Source organism: Copidosoma floridanum, unplaced genomic scaffold (assembly GCF_036245765.1).
Source record: "Copidosoma floridanum isolate Cflo_tuat_1 unplaced genomic scaffold, Cflo_Japanese_pri ptg000021l, whole genome shotgun sequence".
Taxonomy (NCBI): domain Eukaryota; kingdom Metazoa; phylum Arthropoda; class Insecta; order Hymenoptera; family Encyrtidae; genus Copidosoma; species Copidosoma floridanum.
Genome location: NW_028321898.1, coordinates 32,463,316 through 32,483,623, shown reverse-complemented (window position 1 = coordinate 32,483,623; position 20,308 = coordinate 32,463,316). Strand labels below are relative to the sequence as shown.

General features: G+C 38.1%; 2 protein-coding genes across 13 annotated transcripts; both read right to left on the bottom strand.

The window, feature by feature from the left end:
- Window positions 1-224: 224 nt before the first annotated feature.
- On the bottom strand, window positions 225-7,514 carry LOC106642982 (uncharacterized). 4 transcript variants are annotated; one of them, XM_089594241.1, is made up of 16 exons: window positions 7,447-7,514; window positions 7,194-7,377; window positions 7,069-7,128; window positions 6,300-6,498; window positions 5,959-6,083; window positions 5,750-5,826; window positions 5,545-5,667; window positions 5,264-5,478; window positions 4,897-5,037; window positions 4,541-4,732; window positions 3,592-4,465; window positions 3,243-3,529; window positions 2,894-2,985; window positions 2,614-2,740; window positions 876-2,526; window positions 225-581 (listed from the first exon to the last, which is right to left on the bottom strand). In XM_089594241.1, the coding sequence occupies exons 4-16, from the start codon at window positions 6,458-6,460 to the stop codon at window positions 435-437; spliced, it is 4,212 nt and encodes a 1,403-aa protein (XP_089450367.1). In that variant the 5' UTR covers window positions 6,461-6,498; window positions 7,069-7,128; window positions 7,194-7,377; window positions 7,447-7,514; the 3' UTR covers window positions 225-434. The 4 variants fall into 4 exon arrangements, with proteins under 4 accessions (XP_089450367.1, XP_089450369.1, XP_089450368.1 ...); XM_089594243.1 differs by having other exon boundaries at window positions 7,326-7,377; XM_089594242.1 differs by lacking the exon at window positions 7,069-7,128 and having other exon boundaries at window positions 7,144-7,377.
- A 2,977-nt stretch (window positions 7,515-10,491) lies between these two features.
- LOC106643031 (uncharacterized) lies at window positions 10,492-19,841 on the bottom strand. 9 transcript variants are annotated; one of them, XM_089594925.1, is made up of 14 exons: window positions 19,637-19,841; window positions 18,554-18,753; window positions 18,215-18,339; window positions 18,061-18,137; window positions 17,854-17,976; window positions 17,564-17,778; window positions 15,503-15,643; window positions 15,076-15,267; window positions 14,118-15,000; window positions 13,731-14,041; window positions 13,390-13,544; window positions 13,109-13,232; window positions 11,418-13,023; window positions 10,492-11,091 (listed from the first exon to the last, which is right to left on the bottom strand). In XM_089594925.1, exons 2-14 carry the CDS (start codon window positions 18,712-18,714, stop codon window positions 10,945-10,947), a joined length of 4,260 nt encoding a protein of 1,419 aa, XP_089451051.1. In that variant the 5' UTR covers window positions 18,715-18,753; window positions 19,637-19,841; the 3' UTR covers window positions 10,492-10,944. The 9 variants fall into 9 exon arrangements, with proteins under 9 accessions (XP_089451051.1, XP_089451050.1, XP_089451053.1 ...); XM_089594924.1 differs by lacking the exon at window positions 19,637-19,841 and adding an exon at window positions 19,090-19,326; XM_089594927.1 differs by lacking the exon at window positions 19,637-19,841 and adding an exon at window positions 19,090-19,326 and having other exon boundaries at window positions 13,390-13,505.
- Window positions 19,842-20,308: the final 467 nt, after the last annotated feature.

Sequence of the window (20,308 nt, the reverse complement as noted above, 5' to 3'; positions counted from 1 at the left end):
AACTTATTGTTAACCATGTACCAAACAATAAACTTAGTATCAGTAAATTATGTGCATAATTTGCGATACTATTGGAATTACTATTGCATTTATGCGCTGTCATTTTGTCTTCAAGTTTGTTATTGATCTCTTCATATATTAATGTAAGAAAATTTGTAAACCAGAAATAAAAATTGTCGTTTTGTAAAATTTACCAAATTATTTTAATTAAAATGGTTCACAGTTTTGTTGGATCTATCACTATAAATTGTAATACAAAGGTCAAGTTAAATAATCTTTATATAAAATAATGATGAATCAGGATTTTAAATACATTTAAAATATTCTACATGAGTAGCAGTTAAATTTTAATTAATGAGTTGAGCAAAATATTTTTTGAAGAAGGTTTATTAAAAATTAAAAATACTGTATATACACATCTATGTACATGAAGACTAAGGTGAAGTTGGCCTATACCACGTCTTAGCTTCAATTGCTCTCTTAAACATAACGTGTTGACTACGCTGCTTCATGCGTTGAATGAAATCGTCCTTTTCTTCCAGCAGTATATCGTCAGCCGGCAGTTTTGACTCATCCTTGGTCTGGCAACAAATGAAAGTAGCGCTTGAGATCAGCGTTATCCCCAATACGATTTAACTCAAAGTTCATTCACTCGTCGATATAAACAATGTAATATAATTAGGATGTGATGATTATCTAAGACCCACACGAATAGAAAAGATCACGAAATTAAACATTGTAGATACGTTAAATATCAATGTGACAGAAGCTGCTGGGCGGAAAATGTAATGAGGAGAGTTGATATGCTTGAATAAATCGGGGAAGCATACCAAGGAAGACAAACAGTGAGAGAGTTAAAAAACTTAGCTACAAACCTTGACGGCATCATCGGTCTCTCCCCAGTGCTCGTAATCCTCCTCCTCCTCCTCCTTTTTATCCACTTGGTCGTTAAAATCACGCTGCTTGCTCGCCGAGGACTCGTTTTGCTCCCGATCTCTGCCTCTTTTATCGCGGTTACCGCCTCTGTCACGATAGCCCCGATCTCGACTTCCTCGCTCTCGATCCCAATTGCGGTGGGACTTCAAGCGATCCCGTTCGGCTTCCTTGTCTCTCGAGCGTGAACGTGAACGTGAACGCGAACGCGTACGTTCACGTGACCTTTCCTTAGAGGCCGCTTTGTCTTTGGATTGTGAGCGATCGGCACGCGAGCGAGAACGTGATCTGGAGGAGCGCCGATCTTCACCACCCTCCTCGAGAATGCGGTTGATCTTCTCTTTGGCCTCGTCCACCTTCTGCATAGGGTCAGGTGAAATGCTTCTACCGTTGGAGCGGGAGCGAGAGCGGGAGTGGGAGCGCGAACGGGAGCGGGAGTACGCCCGCCTGTCCCTGAATTCCCTCCTGTCTCGGAAATTGTTGTCGCGGTTGTTGTGGAAGTGGCGACTGCCTCGCTGATTCATCCACCCGTCGTTGCTGCGATGGTTATTGTGGTAGTAGTTGCGCCCGCCACGATTGTTAAAGCGATTTTGGTTATTGAACTGATTGTTGTAAAAGCGCTGGGGCTGGTTGCTACCGCTTCTGTAGTTGTTCTGGCCATAACCCCGATAGTTCTGATTGTTGTATGGCTGGAATCGAGGCTTGTAATAAGTGCCGCGATTGTTGAAATTTCGGTTATTGTTGAACTGTCGCTTGCGGTAGTAGCCACGGTCGGGGCTGCGCGAGCGCGATCGTGAGTACGAGCGTGACCGTGATCGGGAACGCGACCGAGAGCGTCCCGAGTGGCTGCCGGATGGCGAGCGACTGTACTTGCGCTCGTAACTGCCGGAGCGCCGGTTGGCGATGCGCGAACGGGACTGCTGATCAGAGCGTCCCGAGTGCGACAAGCCAGAGCTGGAGCCACTACGCGATCGGGAACGTGAACGTCTGACCCGAGGGCCTGGTCCACCAGACTGACGTTGTCGCGACCTGTCTCGCTCGCCTGGACCACCGGCACCACTGCGCCGACCGCGTTCTCGATCGCTTTCAGAGCCAGAGCGCGATCCCGAGCGTCGCCTGCTAGAGATAGACGGGGGTTGGTCGTCTGCCTGACCGATAGGTTGGAACTTGCTGCCAAGGCTCGAGAATTTTTCTGGCACCGAAGCTGGCTGGTGGTGAGAGTTTCCCGATGTCAAGGAAGACTCTTTGTAGCCCTGATATTTGTTTTGGGGCTGGGGCGTCGGGTACTGGACGGGCGCAGGTGGCGGCTGTTGCGGTGGTGGAGGAGGCGCGTGGTGCGGATGCTGCTGCACTTGCTTCAGCGGCGAGTCCTTGTGACCCAAAGACGGGGCCGTGGCCGATAACTGATTCTGCTGTTGCAGTTGTTGCAAAGTGCGCTTTTCTCCCGTTTCACGTTGTATCTGCTTGAAAGTGTTGAGGGATTTGTCGAGAGGTCGATGGATTTCAGGCTCTTCTCCCTCGTTTTCAAGAATTGACTTTACCTTTTTTTCAGGCTGCATATTTGTCCACTTTTGATGATGTGGATCACGCTGTCTAAAAAAAATAAACCGTTTTTTTAGAGCTATTCTTTGAACGCAAAAAGTTTTTAGTGATGTAGTTTACTATAAACACCATACATACTTGGATGCTTGAGCGGCTTTCCATTTAGCGTTGAGAGCTGCCGTATCCAAAATTGGCTGTTTTGGTTCTGGATGAATTAATTGAGAGTCCTGTTGAAATGTGTCAGAAAATTGTTTTTGTTCAACGTCTGAAACAAGAAAGTGACTCAAGCTAATAGAAATAGTGTAAAAAGGCTGGAAAATTTCAAAAGTTATATGTAATTGGGGGTTTGACTGGAACTACATAAAATATTTGAAAATTATAAAACACCAGTAGGACATCAAAATGAGGCGCCATTTACCTTTTCTTTGCAAGGTCCTATTTGTTCTTGGATCTTTTTCGTGGTATGGCTTCAATAAGTCATCTCCGCGTGTATCTTCGGCAAGCTTGTCACTACGCAAAGAAGAAGATATACCATTATACTGTGGTAGATACTTATTGAATGTAAACATATAAAAACTAGTGCCCTTTACCATAACCAGACGCACTTCGAAAAAATATTTTTATAATGTTAGGCAGTGAATGAAAGCTACGAGTTAAAATTAACGGTGGTGGTAACAAGGCGATTTGAAAATTATTTACAACATTAACGGGAAGTTGGTGAAACTGAAATAATATGGAGTACATACGATTCGATTTTCAGAGCTAACCTTTTGATTGAAGCCGTTTCCACTTTAGCATAGTAAGCGCTAAGCTTAGATTCGAGTTGCTCAATGTCAGGCAGAGATGTTTGCAAATCTCGCTCAAGTTTATCTTTATTCTTACTCTTCTTGCGTTCCTCTTTTTTCTTCTTCTTCCGTAATTTTGTTTCTTCTATGTCCTTAAGTTTTTTTTCTTTTTTCTTTTTTTTTACTTTTCTGTCCTGTTCTGGGGTTCTTTTAATTTCTTTTTCTTTGTCTCGCTTCCATTTTGCTGTTTCTTCCAAAAACTTTCGGACCTGTGAATTGACAAAAAGTTATACAAGTATGTCACTACGAAGAAATAATTTAGTAAGTATACCTTTTCCTCGTAATCTGAGTCGTCCTTGGTTTGATCAAAGAATTGGCGCACTTTGAGCTCGTACTCCTCCTTTTCGCGCATGTTCGAGCTCCGACTCTGCTGAGAAGGCAATTGCAGTAAGTCTACTTGCTGTCGAAGCCGCTGAGGTTGCTGCTGATAGTGATGATACAATGGCTGATGCAATTGCAGTAAATGCTGCTGACCGAAAGCCTCTGCAGGGTCGACTTGTCCAAGAGTTCCTGCAGGTGGGTTATTGTACAGAGTTGCGCGTTTCGATAGCGGCGACAGTGAAGAGCCGTGGTCCTTTTTGTGCTTGCGTTTACTGGTATACCCAGGCGAGTACGGGTTGAAACGAGAACTTCCACCAGAAGAGCTTGAACTGCTCGACGACTCGGAGCTACTACTGCTGCTCGAAGAGTCGTCACTTGAGGAGTTAGAGCTGGAGCTCCAGCTCTGTTGTTTTTTAGAACGCGACTTGCGTTCTTTTTTATGTTGTTTCTTTTCTGTTTGGGAGTCGAGATCAATGACTTCGGAACTAGTGCCAGCACTTACGCCTCCAGTCGGTATAGCAGACTCGGCAGAAGTGTCAAAATTGTGGGCTCGCTCAAGTGTAGTTGTAACTACGTTCATTTGCTGTTTTTCGCCTTTCAAGTACTCGACCGATTTTCTCGCCTCATCATGATGTGGCATTATGGCGAGACAGTCCTCGTAAGCCTTTAGAGCATCTTCATACTTCTTTTCATTTTTGTAACTTCGGCCTAGTGCAACTAGTGTTTCGGCCATATACTTGCGCACACTTGCATGACTGGGGTTCAGCTTGAGTACCGTTTCAAAGTCTTCCACAGCTTTCTTTAGATTACCACTGTTGGCGTTTCTGTTTGAACAATGAAACTGATGTAAGTATAGTAATCGATTATGATTACGACAAAAAATTTTCAAAGCAACTTACAATGCTCCTCTGGCGACGAGCCCTTCGATATTGCGTGGATCGATAGTGAGAGCTCTATTTAGGCATAGAAATGCATCAACATGCCGCTTAGCTTTGAAATGCTCGATGCCCTTAGCTATGCTACTTAGCGCCCATTTGCTAGCTTGCGCTTTCCTTAATTCACTTGCATACTCATTGGATGGAAACTTTTCTCTAATTTAATATAATACAAAGATGTCATTACTTCAATTCATACCAACAAATATGTATTTTTTGTTAGCAAATCAATTAAGTAAATTTTTTTAATTTACTAATTAAAAATAAAATCTCATGCTCGCATCAGAATATGCACAGAGAATTGAAGTATTTGACAGTACCTTAATCCCACCATATTTGAATGATTGATTTGACCTAGACCCATCAAATCAGACAAAACTTGAATGTTGTCTGGATAATTGAAGCCAATACTATTCTCCAAGAGTATGTCATAGGTTTTTCCTTTGTTGCTTATTGCGTTCCTAAAAAAAGTGTTTTTTATATTTTTGTATGTCAGTCTTAATGTTCATAAAGTTATAGTTTTCAATTTTTTGTTTCATGAACTATATAATTAATAGTTGCCAATCGAGTACGAACAAGTTTTGCCTAATTATTTTTCTTCATGTTTGTAGCTTTTTTAAATTCTGATTTTTTCACTCTTAGAATATGGTAGTATTGTGTTACTATTAATTGTAAAAAACAACATACTTATATGCATTTGGTAAATCATCAGCATGTACAAGTCCCATAGGGGGATGTGGGGTTTGACCTTCACGAGCTGGCACATTCATAACAGCAATAACTCGCTCAGCCTCAACATTAACTTCACCGACACTGACACAAACTAGGTCATTAGCCGAGTAACTTTTTGCAACACCATTCTTATCCACGGCTGGCACAGAAGCAGTATTCCATATAAAAGCCTATGGATGAAAAAAGGCAAATTTAACACAATTTCTTTTTATCGTAATAACAATGAAGAATATTACCATGACATCAAGGTCAGATGCAATTTTTGAAAAATCACTACAATTACACAGAATTTTCAATAATAATCCATTGGCATGTGTACTCTTAACTTGTGCAAAAATAACATCTCCAACTTTTAAACCCTGTATGTATCAAATTTAAATTAGTTAGCAATAATCGTTCAGAGTTGTGTTCGTGTAATGAAAATAAACGTAATGAAGTAACCTTTAAGAAATAGCGTTTTTTTTGTGATTTGTCCATGTCAACAAAAAAATCCAAGCTGGGCATTGAAGCATAAGATTCTACAAGTAGAAATAAATTATGAGAATAAGTAATTAATTATAAGTATTCATAGGTTCAAAAGTATGTTTATGAAAGAATTGGATTTTACTAACGAAGTACATATATTACTATACGTATATTAATACAAGTACCTATATCACCAAGCTGTTGTCTAATAAAATCACATGCTGCAATGGAGTTAAACCTGTCATAAAATGCATCTGCTTTCTTTGCGATGAATTGTTGTAACTTTAATCTTTTTCCTCTTTCACTAAAACTAAAAAATAACAAAGTATAAAAAATGTATCTGAAAAAATTTTCGCACTCTTTTTAATAACACAAGTAGTAGCTTTTAAGTTAATCCAGAGAAGATTATTTTTTTAAATAAATTAATCAGCATATTTGACACCTTTAATATATGTATAGCACACAATTAACAATTTTACAGATCAGAAAAAGTAATGCTAGTAAAGAATTTTTGATAAGTATCTACCTTAATTTATGTTGACGTTGTTCATAAATTTCAAAGGTGGGCTTTTTGAGATTGAGCATGACCAGCTCAGCCTCATTACGCTCGTTCTCCCAAACTTTTTGGAGCTGTTGTCCATGATATTTGAAAGCTTGAGCAATCAATTGTGAGTCCATGCTATCCATGTGATTTCTTAGTTTTTACTTAAATTGTTCCGCAAAATCTAAAATATGTAATGTGTCAAAACTGAATTATTGATATCATGATGTTAAGCATGTATATGGACAACTTGCATTATTAATGAGTTGTAACTGTTACAGCTCACTTGTTACATATCTCTTTACTAGGAGTTAAGTGCCATATACAACAAATATCAGAAGAAGCGTTCAACGAGCTTAAAATTCTAAGTATGAGCTCTTAAAAATACCATATAAATATAGAAAATTTTCAATTATTCCCCTGTTGAATGATTCTCCGAGTTAAAGAAGCACGGATGTAAAAGTTTTCATGTATTGTATCTTAAACTATGGGGCGATGTACGAAAACAAAAAACTCCGTTGGCTACGTCCGGTTTTGTAATATGGAAATGTGTAAAGTATTAATAAATATGAATCACTCTAAAGTAAAGTATATATAACATAAACTGGAAACAATCAGTATCATAGTATCAAGATGCACTTCTGAATGGTAATAGAATAAGTAGATATATTCTTTGGCAAAAATTGTGGTAGTCATGAGTACCATGTAGTTTGTATGGAACAAACGAGTTGTTTCAACAAAGTTATTAGGTTACCTCTGTTTTTCTATTGATTGGATGAAACTTTCATGTCGTACTCGTAATACGTCTGTTGTACTGAAAAAAAATTACATTTAATAGTTACACTATATGGTCCGCGAGGCACATTACACCACACGCACATTACAAATAAAGTAATTGGTCATAATATTTTTGGATGAAGCCTATATCATTAACGTGCCCGATCGCCCGCAACTGTAGCTCTCAAAAAAACCCTGTCAGTGAATTAGTGAAGCAACGTTATAAAGTTACACCTATATATCACTGTCCATTTTGTACGTAGTAGAGGTTATATGTGTTGGGCACCTATTAAAAAGTAGAATCTTTTGTTATCTGCAATTCTGCATGCGTAACAATTCGACATTCGACCATTACAATTATCACCACTATGAACTAAATGAAGATGAAGACGTGACGATGAGTATACTTAAATGTGAACCGCAGTTCACCATCAGTATCACCAGTATCACCACCTCCTTTTTAGCGCATGTGTATTGGGTAATAGATATACACATAGTACACACCTGTCTATATTATGTCGAATGTCGGTAAGTATAGAGTAAGTATTTCGATAAAAAAATTCATAGATATACGTAAAATATAGGTACCTACTTTATGTTAACATTGTTAACATAGGATTAGCAAGAAAACGTATAATTATGTGCATTTCCACCGTAAGCTCCTAAAATCTGCTTATTATACTTTGAGAAGTGATGAAAATTCATCCCCATCAAGGTTTGATTCCACGAGGGCTGTCTCGATCGCTAACCGGCTCTCCCTGCCCTCCCTGCGAATTAATGGATTCGAATGATTCGATGAGTCAATGAGTCATTAAGTATATAATAAGAAGTAAGTTTTTTCAAATAAATTATCATTAACGTCGAAAATATAAATAAGCATTACATCATGAAACTTATATTACTGTCTCCATCAGTTCTTGTGTAAGTATATGAAAAAAAAAAAAAAAAAAAAAAAAATCCATTTTTTTGTTAATCTCCTACCAACTTGATGAACCTATAGTGAATTTGATTTTTTCAACCAAAAAGAATAATTGTGCTGATAGCTCGAAAAAGGACACACGTATAGATGAAAACGATTTGGGTTAAGAAATATGAAGGAGCGTAAGTACGGAGCAAGAAATAAAGATAAATTGCGCAGAAGGTGTTTTAATCCGAGAAAAGGTATGCCAAAATGATTTCGCCACTCTTCAATTCACATATAATATTATGTAATACATCATTTGTCATACAACATGCCTATATATTTGTATTATTCTCTGTATATATATATATATATATATATATATATATATATATATACGATTGCGTAAGTCAGCTAAACACATATATAGCGCTAATACAAATTAAATAGGTGATGCCATATTAATTCAATTCGTTTCTATTTACTGTATTACGGCACCTGCGCGTAAAGATGTCAATTTCTCGTAATGAAAAACACTATGATTATTATTGTAATTCTTTTTTTTTTTTCACCAATAAATTAGAAAAGGCAAAAACTAACTAAAATGAAAAAATTAGTTTCTGCAAGTGATGCAAGCAGTTGAATGTCAAAGCTCGGTGATGTGATGTGATGTACATGTGTACACATGGGGTGTGACGCTATATGCGATATAGAGAACGGGGGGTGTGTTCGGAAAGTCAAGCTCGTGTCCCGTATTAGTAGCGCAATTATAAAATAAGACTCATTCAAGCTACCAATAGTATAAGTGATGAGCTTGCATTGGGCATCATCGAATTTTTTTTCACCTATAACCGTTAGGAACAAATAGTTAGATGAACGTATGTATACGTATGTGCGTAGATATTATAAACAATGAGAAAAAACTAGTTGGCGAATTCCGATTTAGTCGATTGCTTAGAGCTACTGTCTCGTCCGCATTAAATGTCTAGAAGCTTTATTTGGATCAATATTTATAGATGCTAACCACCGTGTTCCGCCATTATGAACTAAATCTATAATTATATTAGAAGCAAAAAAAAAAAAATGCGAATACATATATTTTCTCACCATTCCCTTGATTAAAGTAACTCTCATTTAATTACACTTCAGAGCCGGTCAGAGCGTGTGTGTATATATATATATGTATAAATGTATGTATGTACCATCGACCATAGGTACCGGTTATTTTTTATTATATTTTTTACATATTCATATATAATACATTTAAATTTACATATATGATTTACGAGGTACGAAAACACGAATAAAGTTTGTTTTTTTGTGCGCCACGTGGTATTTATTATCAGCCTTGAGTGCCTCATCGTCAATTAACTTATCGGTGGTATCCCTCTGTCTGCATTGACTAGCAATAGAGATCCTAATTGAGTACATGTGTATATACCGATATGAAACCTCTTTCTTCCAATCTGAAAATTAGATATTATCTTCGGTATCCCATTTCGTTGATGAATACGCATAAGCGAGATATACATAATTACATAGTAGATTTCGTGGCGTATTGGGTCAGAGAATCCCGAGACTCCTCTAGGATGCGTATTAGGTGCAAACAGTTTTTTATTTTATTTTTTTTTTTTTTTTTTTTTAGGGAAGCGTGGAAAACGTTCAAAAAAGTAATGAAACAACGCTCGAGGAAAAATACAAGTATACTACTTCAGCGAGCTCGAAGGGTGTGGCGAAAGACATATTTTTCTCTTAACATAACTATTTTACTTATATCGATCGACACATGATTTGCTGAAATCCAGAGATCGAACCCGAATTTTTTTTTCGAGCCAAATGTGTTTGATAGGACGTCAATTTTATTGTATACGCATTGTAAAAGATTCATTTAGGCTGTTGTACAAGCGAAAAATCGAACTTGAAAAATACAGTGAACTCCTTGTCTCCACTATCAAATTATTGTGCCTGCACTTTTACAAATACTCGTTTAAATGCCACGCCTATAATATACATGTACTGATTTCAAAGAAAGTCGAAATTATTCTTTTGTAATGGCACTCATTTTCATTATTCATCAAATTATGGTCAATTTTTTGAGTATATGTTGTTACAGAAAATTAAAACTGATTCCAGAGTATTCGTTTTTACTATATGTATACACAGAAATTTCAAGCAGAACCAATTCATACAGATATGATCGTCATATCTAAAAATTCTTCATTAAAATGGGACACATGGGATTTTACATCTTTGCCTGAGCCAAAGTCGAAGACGGTAAACAATTCGTTGAGTACAAGGATAATAGGCATGTCTACGATTCCTGTGGAGCCGTCAAGTTAATAACCTAGCATCTACTGGATTTCCAATAATTACGCTGCGGGAATCGTAGAATTGCCCGAGGATATTGCGGTTGATGGATTTTGTAATAAAAATACATTTTTTAGGTATATGGAATGAAAAACATGCACTATCAATAACTTACGCTTAACAATTTTTTTTTATTAGTGAATGATTTATTAAAATTATAGATAATCAATGAAAATACATAGTTATGTACATGATTATTTACCTAGTAACTAAAGCATATTTTTTCAATTAATTTATACTATACAATGCGTCGTCTTTAAACAGAAATTTAATTGTTACATGTAACGACAATAATAGGAAAAAAATACACTAAGGCAAGAAAAAATAAACAAGTTGATCTCAATAGTTGATACTGTTTATAAAGGCATACCTTTAAAAATAACATAAGTGTTTTCTCAATTTCGACAGCCATTGCGGATTAAGGTGAATTCATAAAAGATCATCGATGTCTCGATTTCAAATGTATCATCACAGAAAGTAGTGGGTACAGCACACGACACATAAACACTCGTGTAACTGATTGTTAGTAGGTTTAATAAAAAAAGGCGTTGCCTTTGTTACGGAAATGTATTTGAACTCAAAAGTCTAAGGAGAAAATGGTCGGTTCCACGTCCTAGCTTCAATGGCTCTCTTGATAAGAACGTTTTGACTGCGCTGCTTCATACGCTGAATAAAATCATCCTTCACTTCCAATATTGTGTCGCCAGTGGGCAGCGTTGAACTATCCTTGCTCTGATAACAAACGAGAGTTACGATCCGGACCATTTCCATTTAGCATCATGATCATCATCACCGATACGACTCGATTCTTAAGATTGACCTCTTCTCGTCTATGTACACACAATATAATACATGTCATAGTACTATTAAAGAAACAACATGAGAAAAATTGTTGGGCATACACTGAGAGAAAAGATCACGAAACAAAACTGTGTACATGCATGCAATTAATCCGAAAGTAGTCGTCAAATGTCAACGTTGACGACGTAATAAAACGAATGTTGTTGAAAAGTAAGAAGAGAAAGAGAGAGAATGAGTGAGAAGGCTTAGTTACGAACCTTGTCAGCATCGTCGGTTTCTCCCCAGCGTTCGTAATCTTCCTCTTCCTCTTCCACTCGACCGTCGGAGCCACGTCGCTTGCCCGCCGAGGCCTCGTTTCGCTCCCGATCTCGGTCTCCTCTGTTTCCTCTGTCACCCCGATCGCGATCACCTCGCTCACGATCACGATCGCGTTCGCGGGACCTCGAGCGATCCCTTTCGGCTTCCTTGTCTCTGGAGCGTGAGCGCGAACGATCACGTGATCTTTCCCTAGAAGCCGCTTTTGATTGTGAGCGATCGGCACGCGAGCGAGAACGTGATCTGGAGGAGCGCCGATCTTCACCACCCTCCTCTATCATGCGGTTGATCTTCTCTTTGGCCTCGTCCACCTTCCGCATAGGGTCAGGCGACATGCTTCTGTCGCTGTAGCGGTCGCGCGAGTAGGCTCGTCTATCCCTAAAGTCCCTCCTGTCTCGGAAGTCTCGTTGGTCCCGGAAATTGCGATTGTTGTGGAAATAGCGGCCGCCTCGCTGATTCATTCGCCCACCACGGTGACCGCCCATCATGTGCCCATCGCGGCCACGCTGATTGTTGTGGTGGAAAGTGCGCCCACCACGATTGTTAAAGCGATTCTGATTATTATTCTGATTGTTGTTGTAAAAGCGCTGAGGCTGGTTGCCACTGCTTCTATAATTGTTTTGGCCAGGACCTCGATGGTTCTGATTGTTGTATGGCTGGAATCGAGGCTTGTAGTACGTGCCGCGATTGTTGAAATTTCGGTTATTGTTGAACTGTCGTTTGCGGTAGTAGCCACGGTCGGGGCTGCGCGAGCGCGATCGTGAGTACGAGCGTGACCGTGATCGGGAACGCGACCGAGAGCGTCCCGAGTAGCTGCCGGATGGCGAGCGACTGTACTTGCGCTCGTAACTGCCGGAGCGCCGGTTCGAGAAAGAGCGCGACCGGGACCGTCGACCAGAGCGTCCCGAGTGCGACGAGCCAGAGCTGGAGCCACTACGCGATCGGGAACGTGAACGTCTGACCCGAGGGCCTGGTCCACCAGACTGACGTTGTCGCGACCCGTCTCGCTCGCCTGGACCACCGGCACCACTGCGCCGACCGCGTTCTCGATCGCTTTCAGAGCCAGAGCGCGATCCCGAGCGTCGCCTGCTAGAGATAGACGGGGGTTGATCGTCTGCCTGACCGATAGGTTGGAACTTGCTGCCAAGGCTCGAGAATTTGGCTGGCACCGAAGCTGGCTGGTGGTGAGAGTTTCCCGATGTCAAGGAAGACTCTTTGTAGCCCTGATATTTGTTTTGGGGCTGGGGAGTTGGGTACTTGACGGGCGCAGGTGACGGCTGTTGCGGCGGTGGAGGAGGCGCGTGATGCGGATTCTGCTGCACTTGCTTCAGCGGCGAGTCTTTGTGACCCGAAGACGGGGCCGTGACCGATAACTGTTGCTGCAAAGTGCGCTTTTCTGCCATTTCACGTTGCATTTGTTTGCGAATGTTAAGGGATTTGTCAAGAGGTCGCTGGATCTCCGACTCTTCTTCCTCGCTGTCGAGAACTGACTTCACCTTTTTTTCAGGCTGCACATCTGGCCACTTTTGATGATGTGGCTCACGTTGTCTGAACAAAATAAACCGTTTTTTTAGAGCTATTCTTTGAGCGCAAAAAGTTCTTAGCGATGTAGTTTACTATGTACTATACGCACTTCGATGCTTGGACGGCTTTCCATTTAGCGTTGAGAGCTGCGGTATCCAAAGGTACTTTTTGTTCTGGATGAATCAGTTGCGAGTCTTGTTCAAATATATCTGAAAATGGTTTCCGCTGAACATCTGAATCAGAAAAAAAGTCAAAGCTGGTAATGACGGTCAAAAACGTGGTAAAATTTTGTAAACGTTAATTGTTATTATGTATGAATCTATGTGGAATTATCTTCAACATTAAATGACCAATAACGGCAGTAGAGCGCCATAATACGATATCAAGTACCTTTTCTTTGTAAGGACATATTCGTCCTTGGATCTCTATCGTGGTATTGCTTGAATACATCTTCTCTTCGCATGTCGTCTTCCCTGCGTGTAGCTTCGGCGAGCTTTTCGGCATTACTAAGGGGGGAAGGCATGTCATTATACTGTGGTACATACCTATTGAATGTAAAAATACAAAAACAATGATAAGTGCCCTTAACGATAACCAAACGCACTTCGACAAGATATTTTAATAATGTTGGGCTATGAACGAAAGCTACGAGCTAAAATTAACGGCGATTTGAAAATCATTTACAACATTAACGAGAAGTTCATAAAACTGAAGTAATATGGGGTACATACGATTCGACTTCCAGAGCTAACCTTTTGATAGAGGCCGTTTCCACTTTAGCATAGTAAGCGCTAAGCTTAGATTCGAGTTGCTCTATGTCAGGCAGAGATGTTTGCAAATCTCGCTCAAGTTTATCTTTATTCTTACGCTTTTTGCGTTCCTCCTTTTTCTTTTTCTTGCGCAACTTTTTTTCTTCTTTATCTTTGTCTTTAGCCTTCTTTTCTTTCTTCTTCTTTTTTAGTTTTTTTTCCGAATCCGCGTGTTTCTTTTCTTTTTCTTTGTCTCGCTTCCACCTGGCAGTTTCTTCTAAAAATTTCCTGACCTAATTGTACAATTAAAAAATTAATTCAACCACAGGCCATCTAAGTATCATACTGTGGAAATAAATTTTAACGTACCTTGTCCTCATAGTCTGAGTCATCCTTAGTTTGCTCAAGAAATTTGCGAACCTTGAGCTCATAATCCTCCTTTTCGCGGGCACTCGAGGTGTAGAGCTGCTGAGGAGGTGGTTGGAGCAAATCTAGTTGTTGGGGTAGTTGCTGTTGATGATGATGATGTGGCGGTTGATGCTGTGGGTGCGGCTGACTCAAAGCCATTGCAGGGCCAACCTGACCAAGAACTCCAGCGGGTGGATTGTGGTATTGAGCCATACGCTTGGAGAGAGGTGATAACGAGCCATGGTGTTCTTTCTTGTGCTTGCGTTTACCAGAGCGGCCAGGTGAGCGTGAGTTGGAACGAGAACTTCCGCCAGAGGAGCTTGAACTGCCTGACGAATCAGAGCTACTACTACTGCTTGAAGAGCCTCCACTTGAGGAACTAGAGCTAGAACTCCAGCGCTGTCGTTTCTTGGAGCGCGACTTGCGCTCTTTTTTACGCTTCTTTTTTTCCTTTTTGGAGTCAAGATCTACGATTTCTGACCCAGTGCCAGCACTTAAACTTCCGACTGGCACAGGAGGTACAGTAGTAGTATTAGCAGCAGCAGCAGTAGCATCGAAATTGCGGAATGGCTCGATTGTGCTTGCTGCCAGGCCTACTGGTAGATTTTTCTTGCTTTTTATGTACTCTATTGAATTTTTGGCTTCTTCATGGTAGGGCATTATGGTCAAACAGTTTTCGTAAGCCTTCAGAGCATCCTCGTACTTTTTTTCATCTTCGTAACTACGACCCAGCGCAACCAGTGTTTCAGCCATGTATTTGCGCGCATTTGCATGGCTAGGGTTGAGCTTGAGTGCAGTTTCGAAATCTTCTATGGCTTTCTTAAAATTGCCACTGTTGGCGTTTCTATGTGAGCATGAAAACATAATTAGCTACCAATTTTAAATACAATGAAATTTTTTTTAAAAAGTGTAAGCTTACAATGCCCCTCTAGCGACGAGGCCTTCGACATTGCGAGGATCAACGGTGAGGGCTTTATTCAAACATTGAAATGCTTCAACATGTCGATTAGCTTTGAAATGGTCAATACCTTCAGCTACGCTTCGAAATGCCCATTTGCTGGCTTGCGCTTGCCTCAATTCACTGGCATACTCATTAGATGGAAACCTTTCTCTTTTTGACAAAATAGAAAAACACGTCAATCTTCATTAGTTACCATAAATCATTTCCTATTTTTTTTAAAGAATCAGAATTAATTATAATTAGCTATTTAATTGCTTTAAAAACATGCTATATACTGCTTTTGTTTGATACTTTTAAAACTCGACTTAACGAAATTTACAAATTCAAAATGTAATTTAAAGCTTGCGTTAAAATGTGTTTTTAAAGTGAAAAAGTTCATAGATACCTTAATCCGACCATGTTGGAATAGTTTAATTGACCCAGCCCCATCAAGTCAGATAGATATTTTATGTTGTTAGGGTTGTTGAAGCCAGTACTATTCTCCATGATTGTCTCATAACTTTGGCCCTTGTTGTCCATAGCTTTCCTAAATAAAAAATATTCATTTATTTTTATACAGCAACCATTTTATTGTACATTATGAAGGATAATAAATAGCGGCTGCTTTGTTAACGTCACTATTTATATTTATGCATTAGTTCAAAGAACAATTGAATTTTTTCCATCCTTCCCATTCCCTATGTTCAGTATTTTTTATGTAAACATTTCTGTACATACACATTATTTGTCATGTGCCACGAGTATCCTCAAGTTTTTTGTTAAAGTACAAGGTGATTTATTTCATAATTTTTTTTATCGAATTTGATCAATTTATGGTCCAAGTTATTCTTGAAAATACTGACATAAGGGAGATACGGTTGCTTCTCATTAGGTGCGGATCAACTCCCATATTATAAACAAATAAGTATATCCCTGTCAAAATCAGTAGACAAATGTTGTCACATTTAGACAGAGTAAGAATTGATCAGTGTTGAATACCACAGTTAACTCCTTAAGGAGCAGCTAGACTTAAAAGTTTGAAGATTTATGCTTTATAATCTTCAATTGCTGCAGGATTCCTTTCGATCTGAAATTTGTACAATGGTCCTGAAAAATTATGAAAACTAATACCTCACCTTTCTAATCATCCCTACGTATAGTCTGTTTCTTTGGTATTTATTATTTTCTGTAGCAAGTATTACATGTTTTCTTTCAAAACTAAAGCTTACATTGTCCTAGCTCTGGCAGAATAATAATTTTTTTCATGTGTTCATTTTTGAATTCGTCTCATGATAATTTATTATGTGTGCAACAAAATAATTTGCAAAACCCTTAAATAGGTTTGAAAGCCACGTCAATTTATGATTTAATAGAGATCATTTTTATCATCCACAAGTTGACCAAAAAAATGTTTAAGCAGCACATTTTGTTGTGTAATATTCAAATGACATCGTTTTTATAAGTCAAATATAGCTGTAATTTTAAATGATGTATTAATTATCTTAACAATGCGTGAATTATTCAAGGGCTACATAAAATCACTGTGTATTGCACGATTTTAGTTGTTTGGTCTTTTACCAAAACAATGTATATTACAAAAATACTTTTTAACTTTTTAAATCATGAAAATTTGAAATTATCCTGTATTATTAACAATGTATTTCATAGAACACAAGATAAAACAGGCTTTGATTTTCCAAGATTTTTTGAAAATGTACATTAAGGAAAGATCAAACAACTTTTCATTAAATTAATACCTACCATTCAAGGAATACAAGTGAACAACAGCCCCAAATTGCACTTCATATCATACTAGAAATACAATCTCAAAATATACATTGTGGTCATTTAGTGTACAGTGACACGTTCATGTTGGTGCTTGAAATGACATACATATATCACAAATGCAGATAGAACGTGAAAACAATTATAGCTGTGTCAACCATTGTTTGAACATCAAACTTTTCTTATTGCATTATATTTATATTACAGACTGTCTGCCACCTGGATTCATAAAAGCTGGTCAGAGACAAAACACAAACCCTCGTAGTTTAAAAAATATAGATATTAAAATAAACACGACCCCCTTCATGTTAAGAAATTGAGTATATTTGAATAACAAATAAAATTTCAAATCTCAAACTATACATAGTGTTAGTGGGTGGTTATAGTTACTACTTCAAGATCATATGAAAGTTATTATGGAGTTTCTTTCAAGATGATCTGAATTATATTAATTAAAACTAAAATTACAAACAACACCCCAAGTACAACTAAATCTAAAGATATCGAAATGTTTTTTTTTTTATTTCGAGAAAAAAAAAAAAAAACAAATGCAAATAACACGAGATTAAAAATAAAATTTTTACGAAAATCTTAATATTTTCTACTTTTTTGCATGTAACAAGTCAAAAATGCTTCAGATAAAAAAAACTTAAAAAACATAGTGAATTAAACTATAACATACTTATATGCATCTGGTAGATCCTCTGCATGTACAAGCCCCATGGCAGGATGTGGAGCTTGACCTTCACGAGCTGGTACATTCATAACAGCAACGACTCGCTCAGCTTCTACATTAACTTCACCAACAACAACACAAACTAAGTCATTAGCCATGTAACCTCTTGTAACACCCTTCTTATCAACAGCTGGTACAGTAGCCGTATTTAATATCAAAGCCTACAAAAATAATTAAGATACATCATGATGCAAGATATCTTGATTCTGAACTGAAGTACAATCAATTCGTATTACCTTCACACCAAGATCAGATACAACTCGTGGAAAATCACTACAATTGCAAAGTACTTTTAATAATAATCCAGCTGCACTTTTACCCATGACTTGTGCAAAAATAACATCTCCTACTAATAAACTCTGCAAATATTAATCATCGATTAATGTGTGATTGGCTTTGTTAACTTTATTATTTCTAGCAGGAGTCAAACATAAATAGCTAACCTCCAAGAAATTACGAATTCGTTGAGATTTTTCCATAGCTACAAAAGAGTCCAAGCCAGGCATTGTAGCATAAAATTCTAGAAATGAAAATTTTTAATATTTCATGTTTGAAATGTAAAAAAAATTAAAATCTCGTATTTGGTTCAATTGTTACCTTCATCACCCAATTCTTGTATTATAGGATCACATGTTTTGATCAAATTGGACTTGTCATATATTGTATCAGCTTTTTTTACTAAAAACTGCTGTAACTTTAACCTTTTTCCTCTGTCACTGAAACTAATAAAAAATGAATACATAAGTAGGCAAATTAATGATACGGTAATCCATATTTGTTTTCAATACAAGAGGTAATGTTTAGAGTTTTTTCAAGTTTACTTATGGACTTTTTAGGCAGACTCATTAAAAAAAACGAATAATTAAGAAAATTATCAGTACCCTGTACTATAAATAACATAATTTGGTATTAAATATTAACATTGTAGGTAAATACCTCAGTGTCTTCTGTCGTTGTTGGTAAATTTCGAAACTGGGCTCCTTGATTTTGAGCATCGCCAATTCAGCCTCATTGCGCTCGCTCTCCCAAACCTTTTGGAGCTGTTGTCCATGGTAGTTGAGAGCTTGTGTTATCAATTGTGCATCCATGCCGTCCATCTTCCACCTTTTTAACTTTTCACGGTTACTCTGAAAAATCTAAGTAATATAATCGATTAATACTTCAAATTATCGTTTTTACACGTTTTCAGTTTTGCATCACCCATTGCCTTACACACACACATACACAGAACACACAAACTGCACATTCTATCTCTTTCTTATTTGCTTATACTTACAGGTACAATAAAATTGAAAAACCGAGAAAATACCCTACTACTAAAACAGGGATTATTCAAACGAGCTAGCGCAAAAACTTGGCGTAAATATCTGAGTACATGAGAGTGTAAATGGCAAAGATCATATAGGCGTACAAAAGCGAAAATTAACAAGATGGCGATGTAGGGTTGCCGCATGCACATTTCGTGACTTTACCTTTCACTACTGTATCATTCTCAAACTCCCATCGTTTTAGAGCTGCTGATCTGCCGCAACCGCTAATTATTCACGAGGGGTCGACAAGAAATGTAATAAATTTCTGTAATCAAATTCACAAACGAAAAAAATCGACACACGCTTTGTCGCGTTATAGTGATGACGGTACACTTGCACAGATAACGATGGAGAGCAACGCAACGCAAGCAACGGAGGCACACACGCACACTAATGGATGCGCAGGACGCCGGACGCACAGCATCGACTATATATATAGTCTATAGGGGGCGAGGACTCGAGGAGGGATCGAGGGTCGAGGGATTGAGCAGAGGTAGAGACGCGCCCGTGGAGTGGACGTCGTGGACGCGTCAACGCGCGCGCGATGCTGAAAATATGGCGACTTGGCGACCAAACACCAAAAAAAGACGGATTATAAATTATAACCCATTCACACACGCTTATACCTATATCCTATACAGTCAAACTTGAATATTATATATATTTTATTTATAAGCAAAAGTAAAATTGAAAGGTTGTTGTAGCTTACTGTTAAAATACGTAACCTGCAGCGTGCTGCGTGACTCCAAAAAATCGTATGCGTGGTGGCGGATGCAAAATATACGCTGACAAGTCTTAAAATATTATTGTTTATCGACTATAGACTCCCTCAGTGTACTTCAGCAGTTTTATCAGTTCTGCTGACGTCACGTATGATTTATTGACTAAAATTACATTATTATCGATTTTAGTCTATAATATCTATATTACATTTATGCTGAGGCACATATATATATATTAAAGGGCAGTCATATTTCCGTAATCCGTTATCCGTATCTCTCACAAATTCATATACCTATATTTCAATGTATTGATACGTATTGCGTATGATAGCATTAACATGTTTTTACATCGATATTTTTATAATAACTATTGATATGCGAACATTTGCTGAATAACGTTACATTTCCTGGTCAAAATATTTTTGGGTATTCGATTATGTGTTATTGCGAATCCTGTATTTTCTTCATAATTTATAATGCGAAATATACATATATACCTACTTAACTCTGTTCTCAGAATATTTCTAAAAGATAAGCGTTCATATTTTTAACAATTTGAAATATTTTTTCATCAGTAAGTGTTATTGACACCCAGCGAATAACCCAATAAAATAGGAACGTTGGAACGGTACACCCCTATGTGACCCAATGAAACCGGA

What these genes read in the sequence shown, in the direction of transcription:
- LOC106642982 (XM_089594242.1), bottom strand. Translation starts at nt 6,460, where the DNA reads ATGGATAGCATGGACTCACAATTGATTGCTCAAGCTTTCAAATATCAT. An exon ending in ACAACAGCTTGGTGATATAG is followed by an intron (nt 5,827 to 5,958) that starts GTACTTGTATTA and finishes TTCTACTTGTAG; the next exon opens with AATCTTATGCTTCAATGCCC. An exon ending in AAAAACGCTATTTCTTAAAG is followed by an intron (nt 5,668 to 5,749) that starts GTTACTTCATTA and finishes TGATACATACAG; the next exon opens with GGTTTAAAAGTTGGAGATGT.
- LOC106643031 (XM_089594925.1), bottom strand. Translation starts at nt 18,714, where the DNA reads ATGGACGGCATGGATGCACAATTGATAACACAAGCTCTCAACTACCAT. An exon ending in CTCGTCGCTAGAGGGGCATT is followed by an intron (nt 15,001 to 15,075) that starts GTAAGCTTACAC and finishes ATGCTCACATAG; the next exon opens with AAACGCCAACAGTGGCAATT. An exon ending in AAAGCCGTCCAAGCATCGAA is followed by an intron (nt 13,024 to 13,108) that starts GTGCGTATAGTA and finishes TATTTTGTTCAG; the next exon opens with ACAACGTGAGCCACATCATC.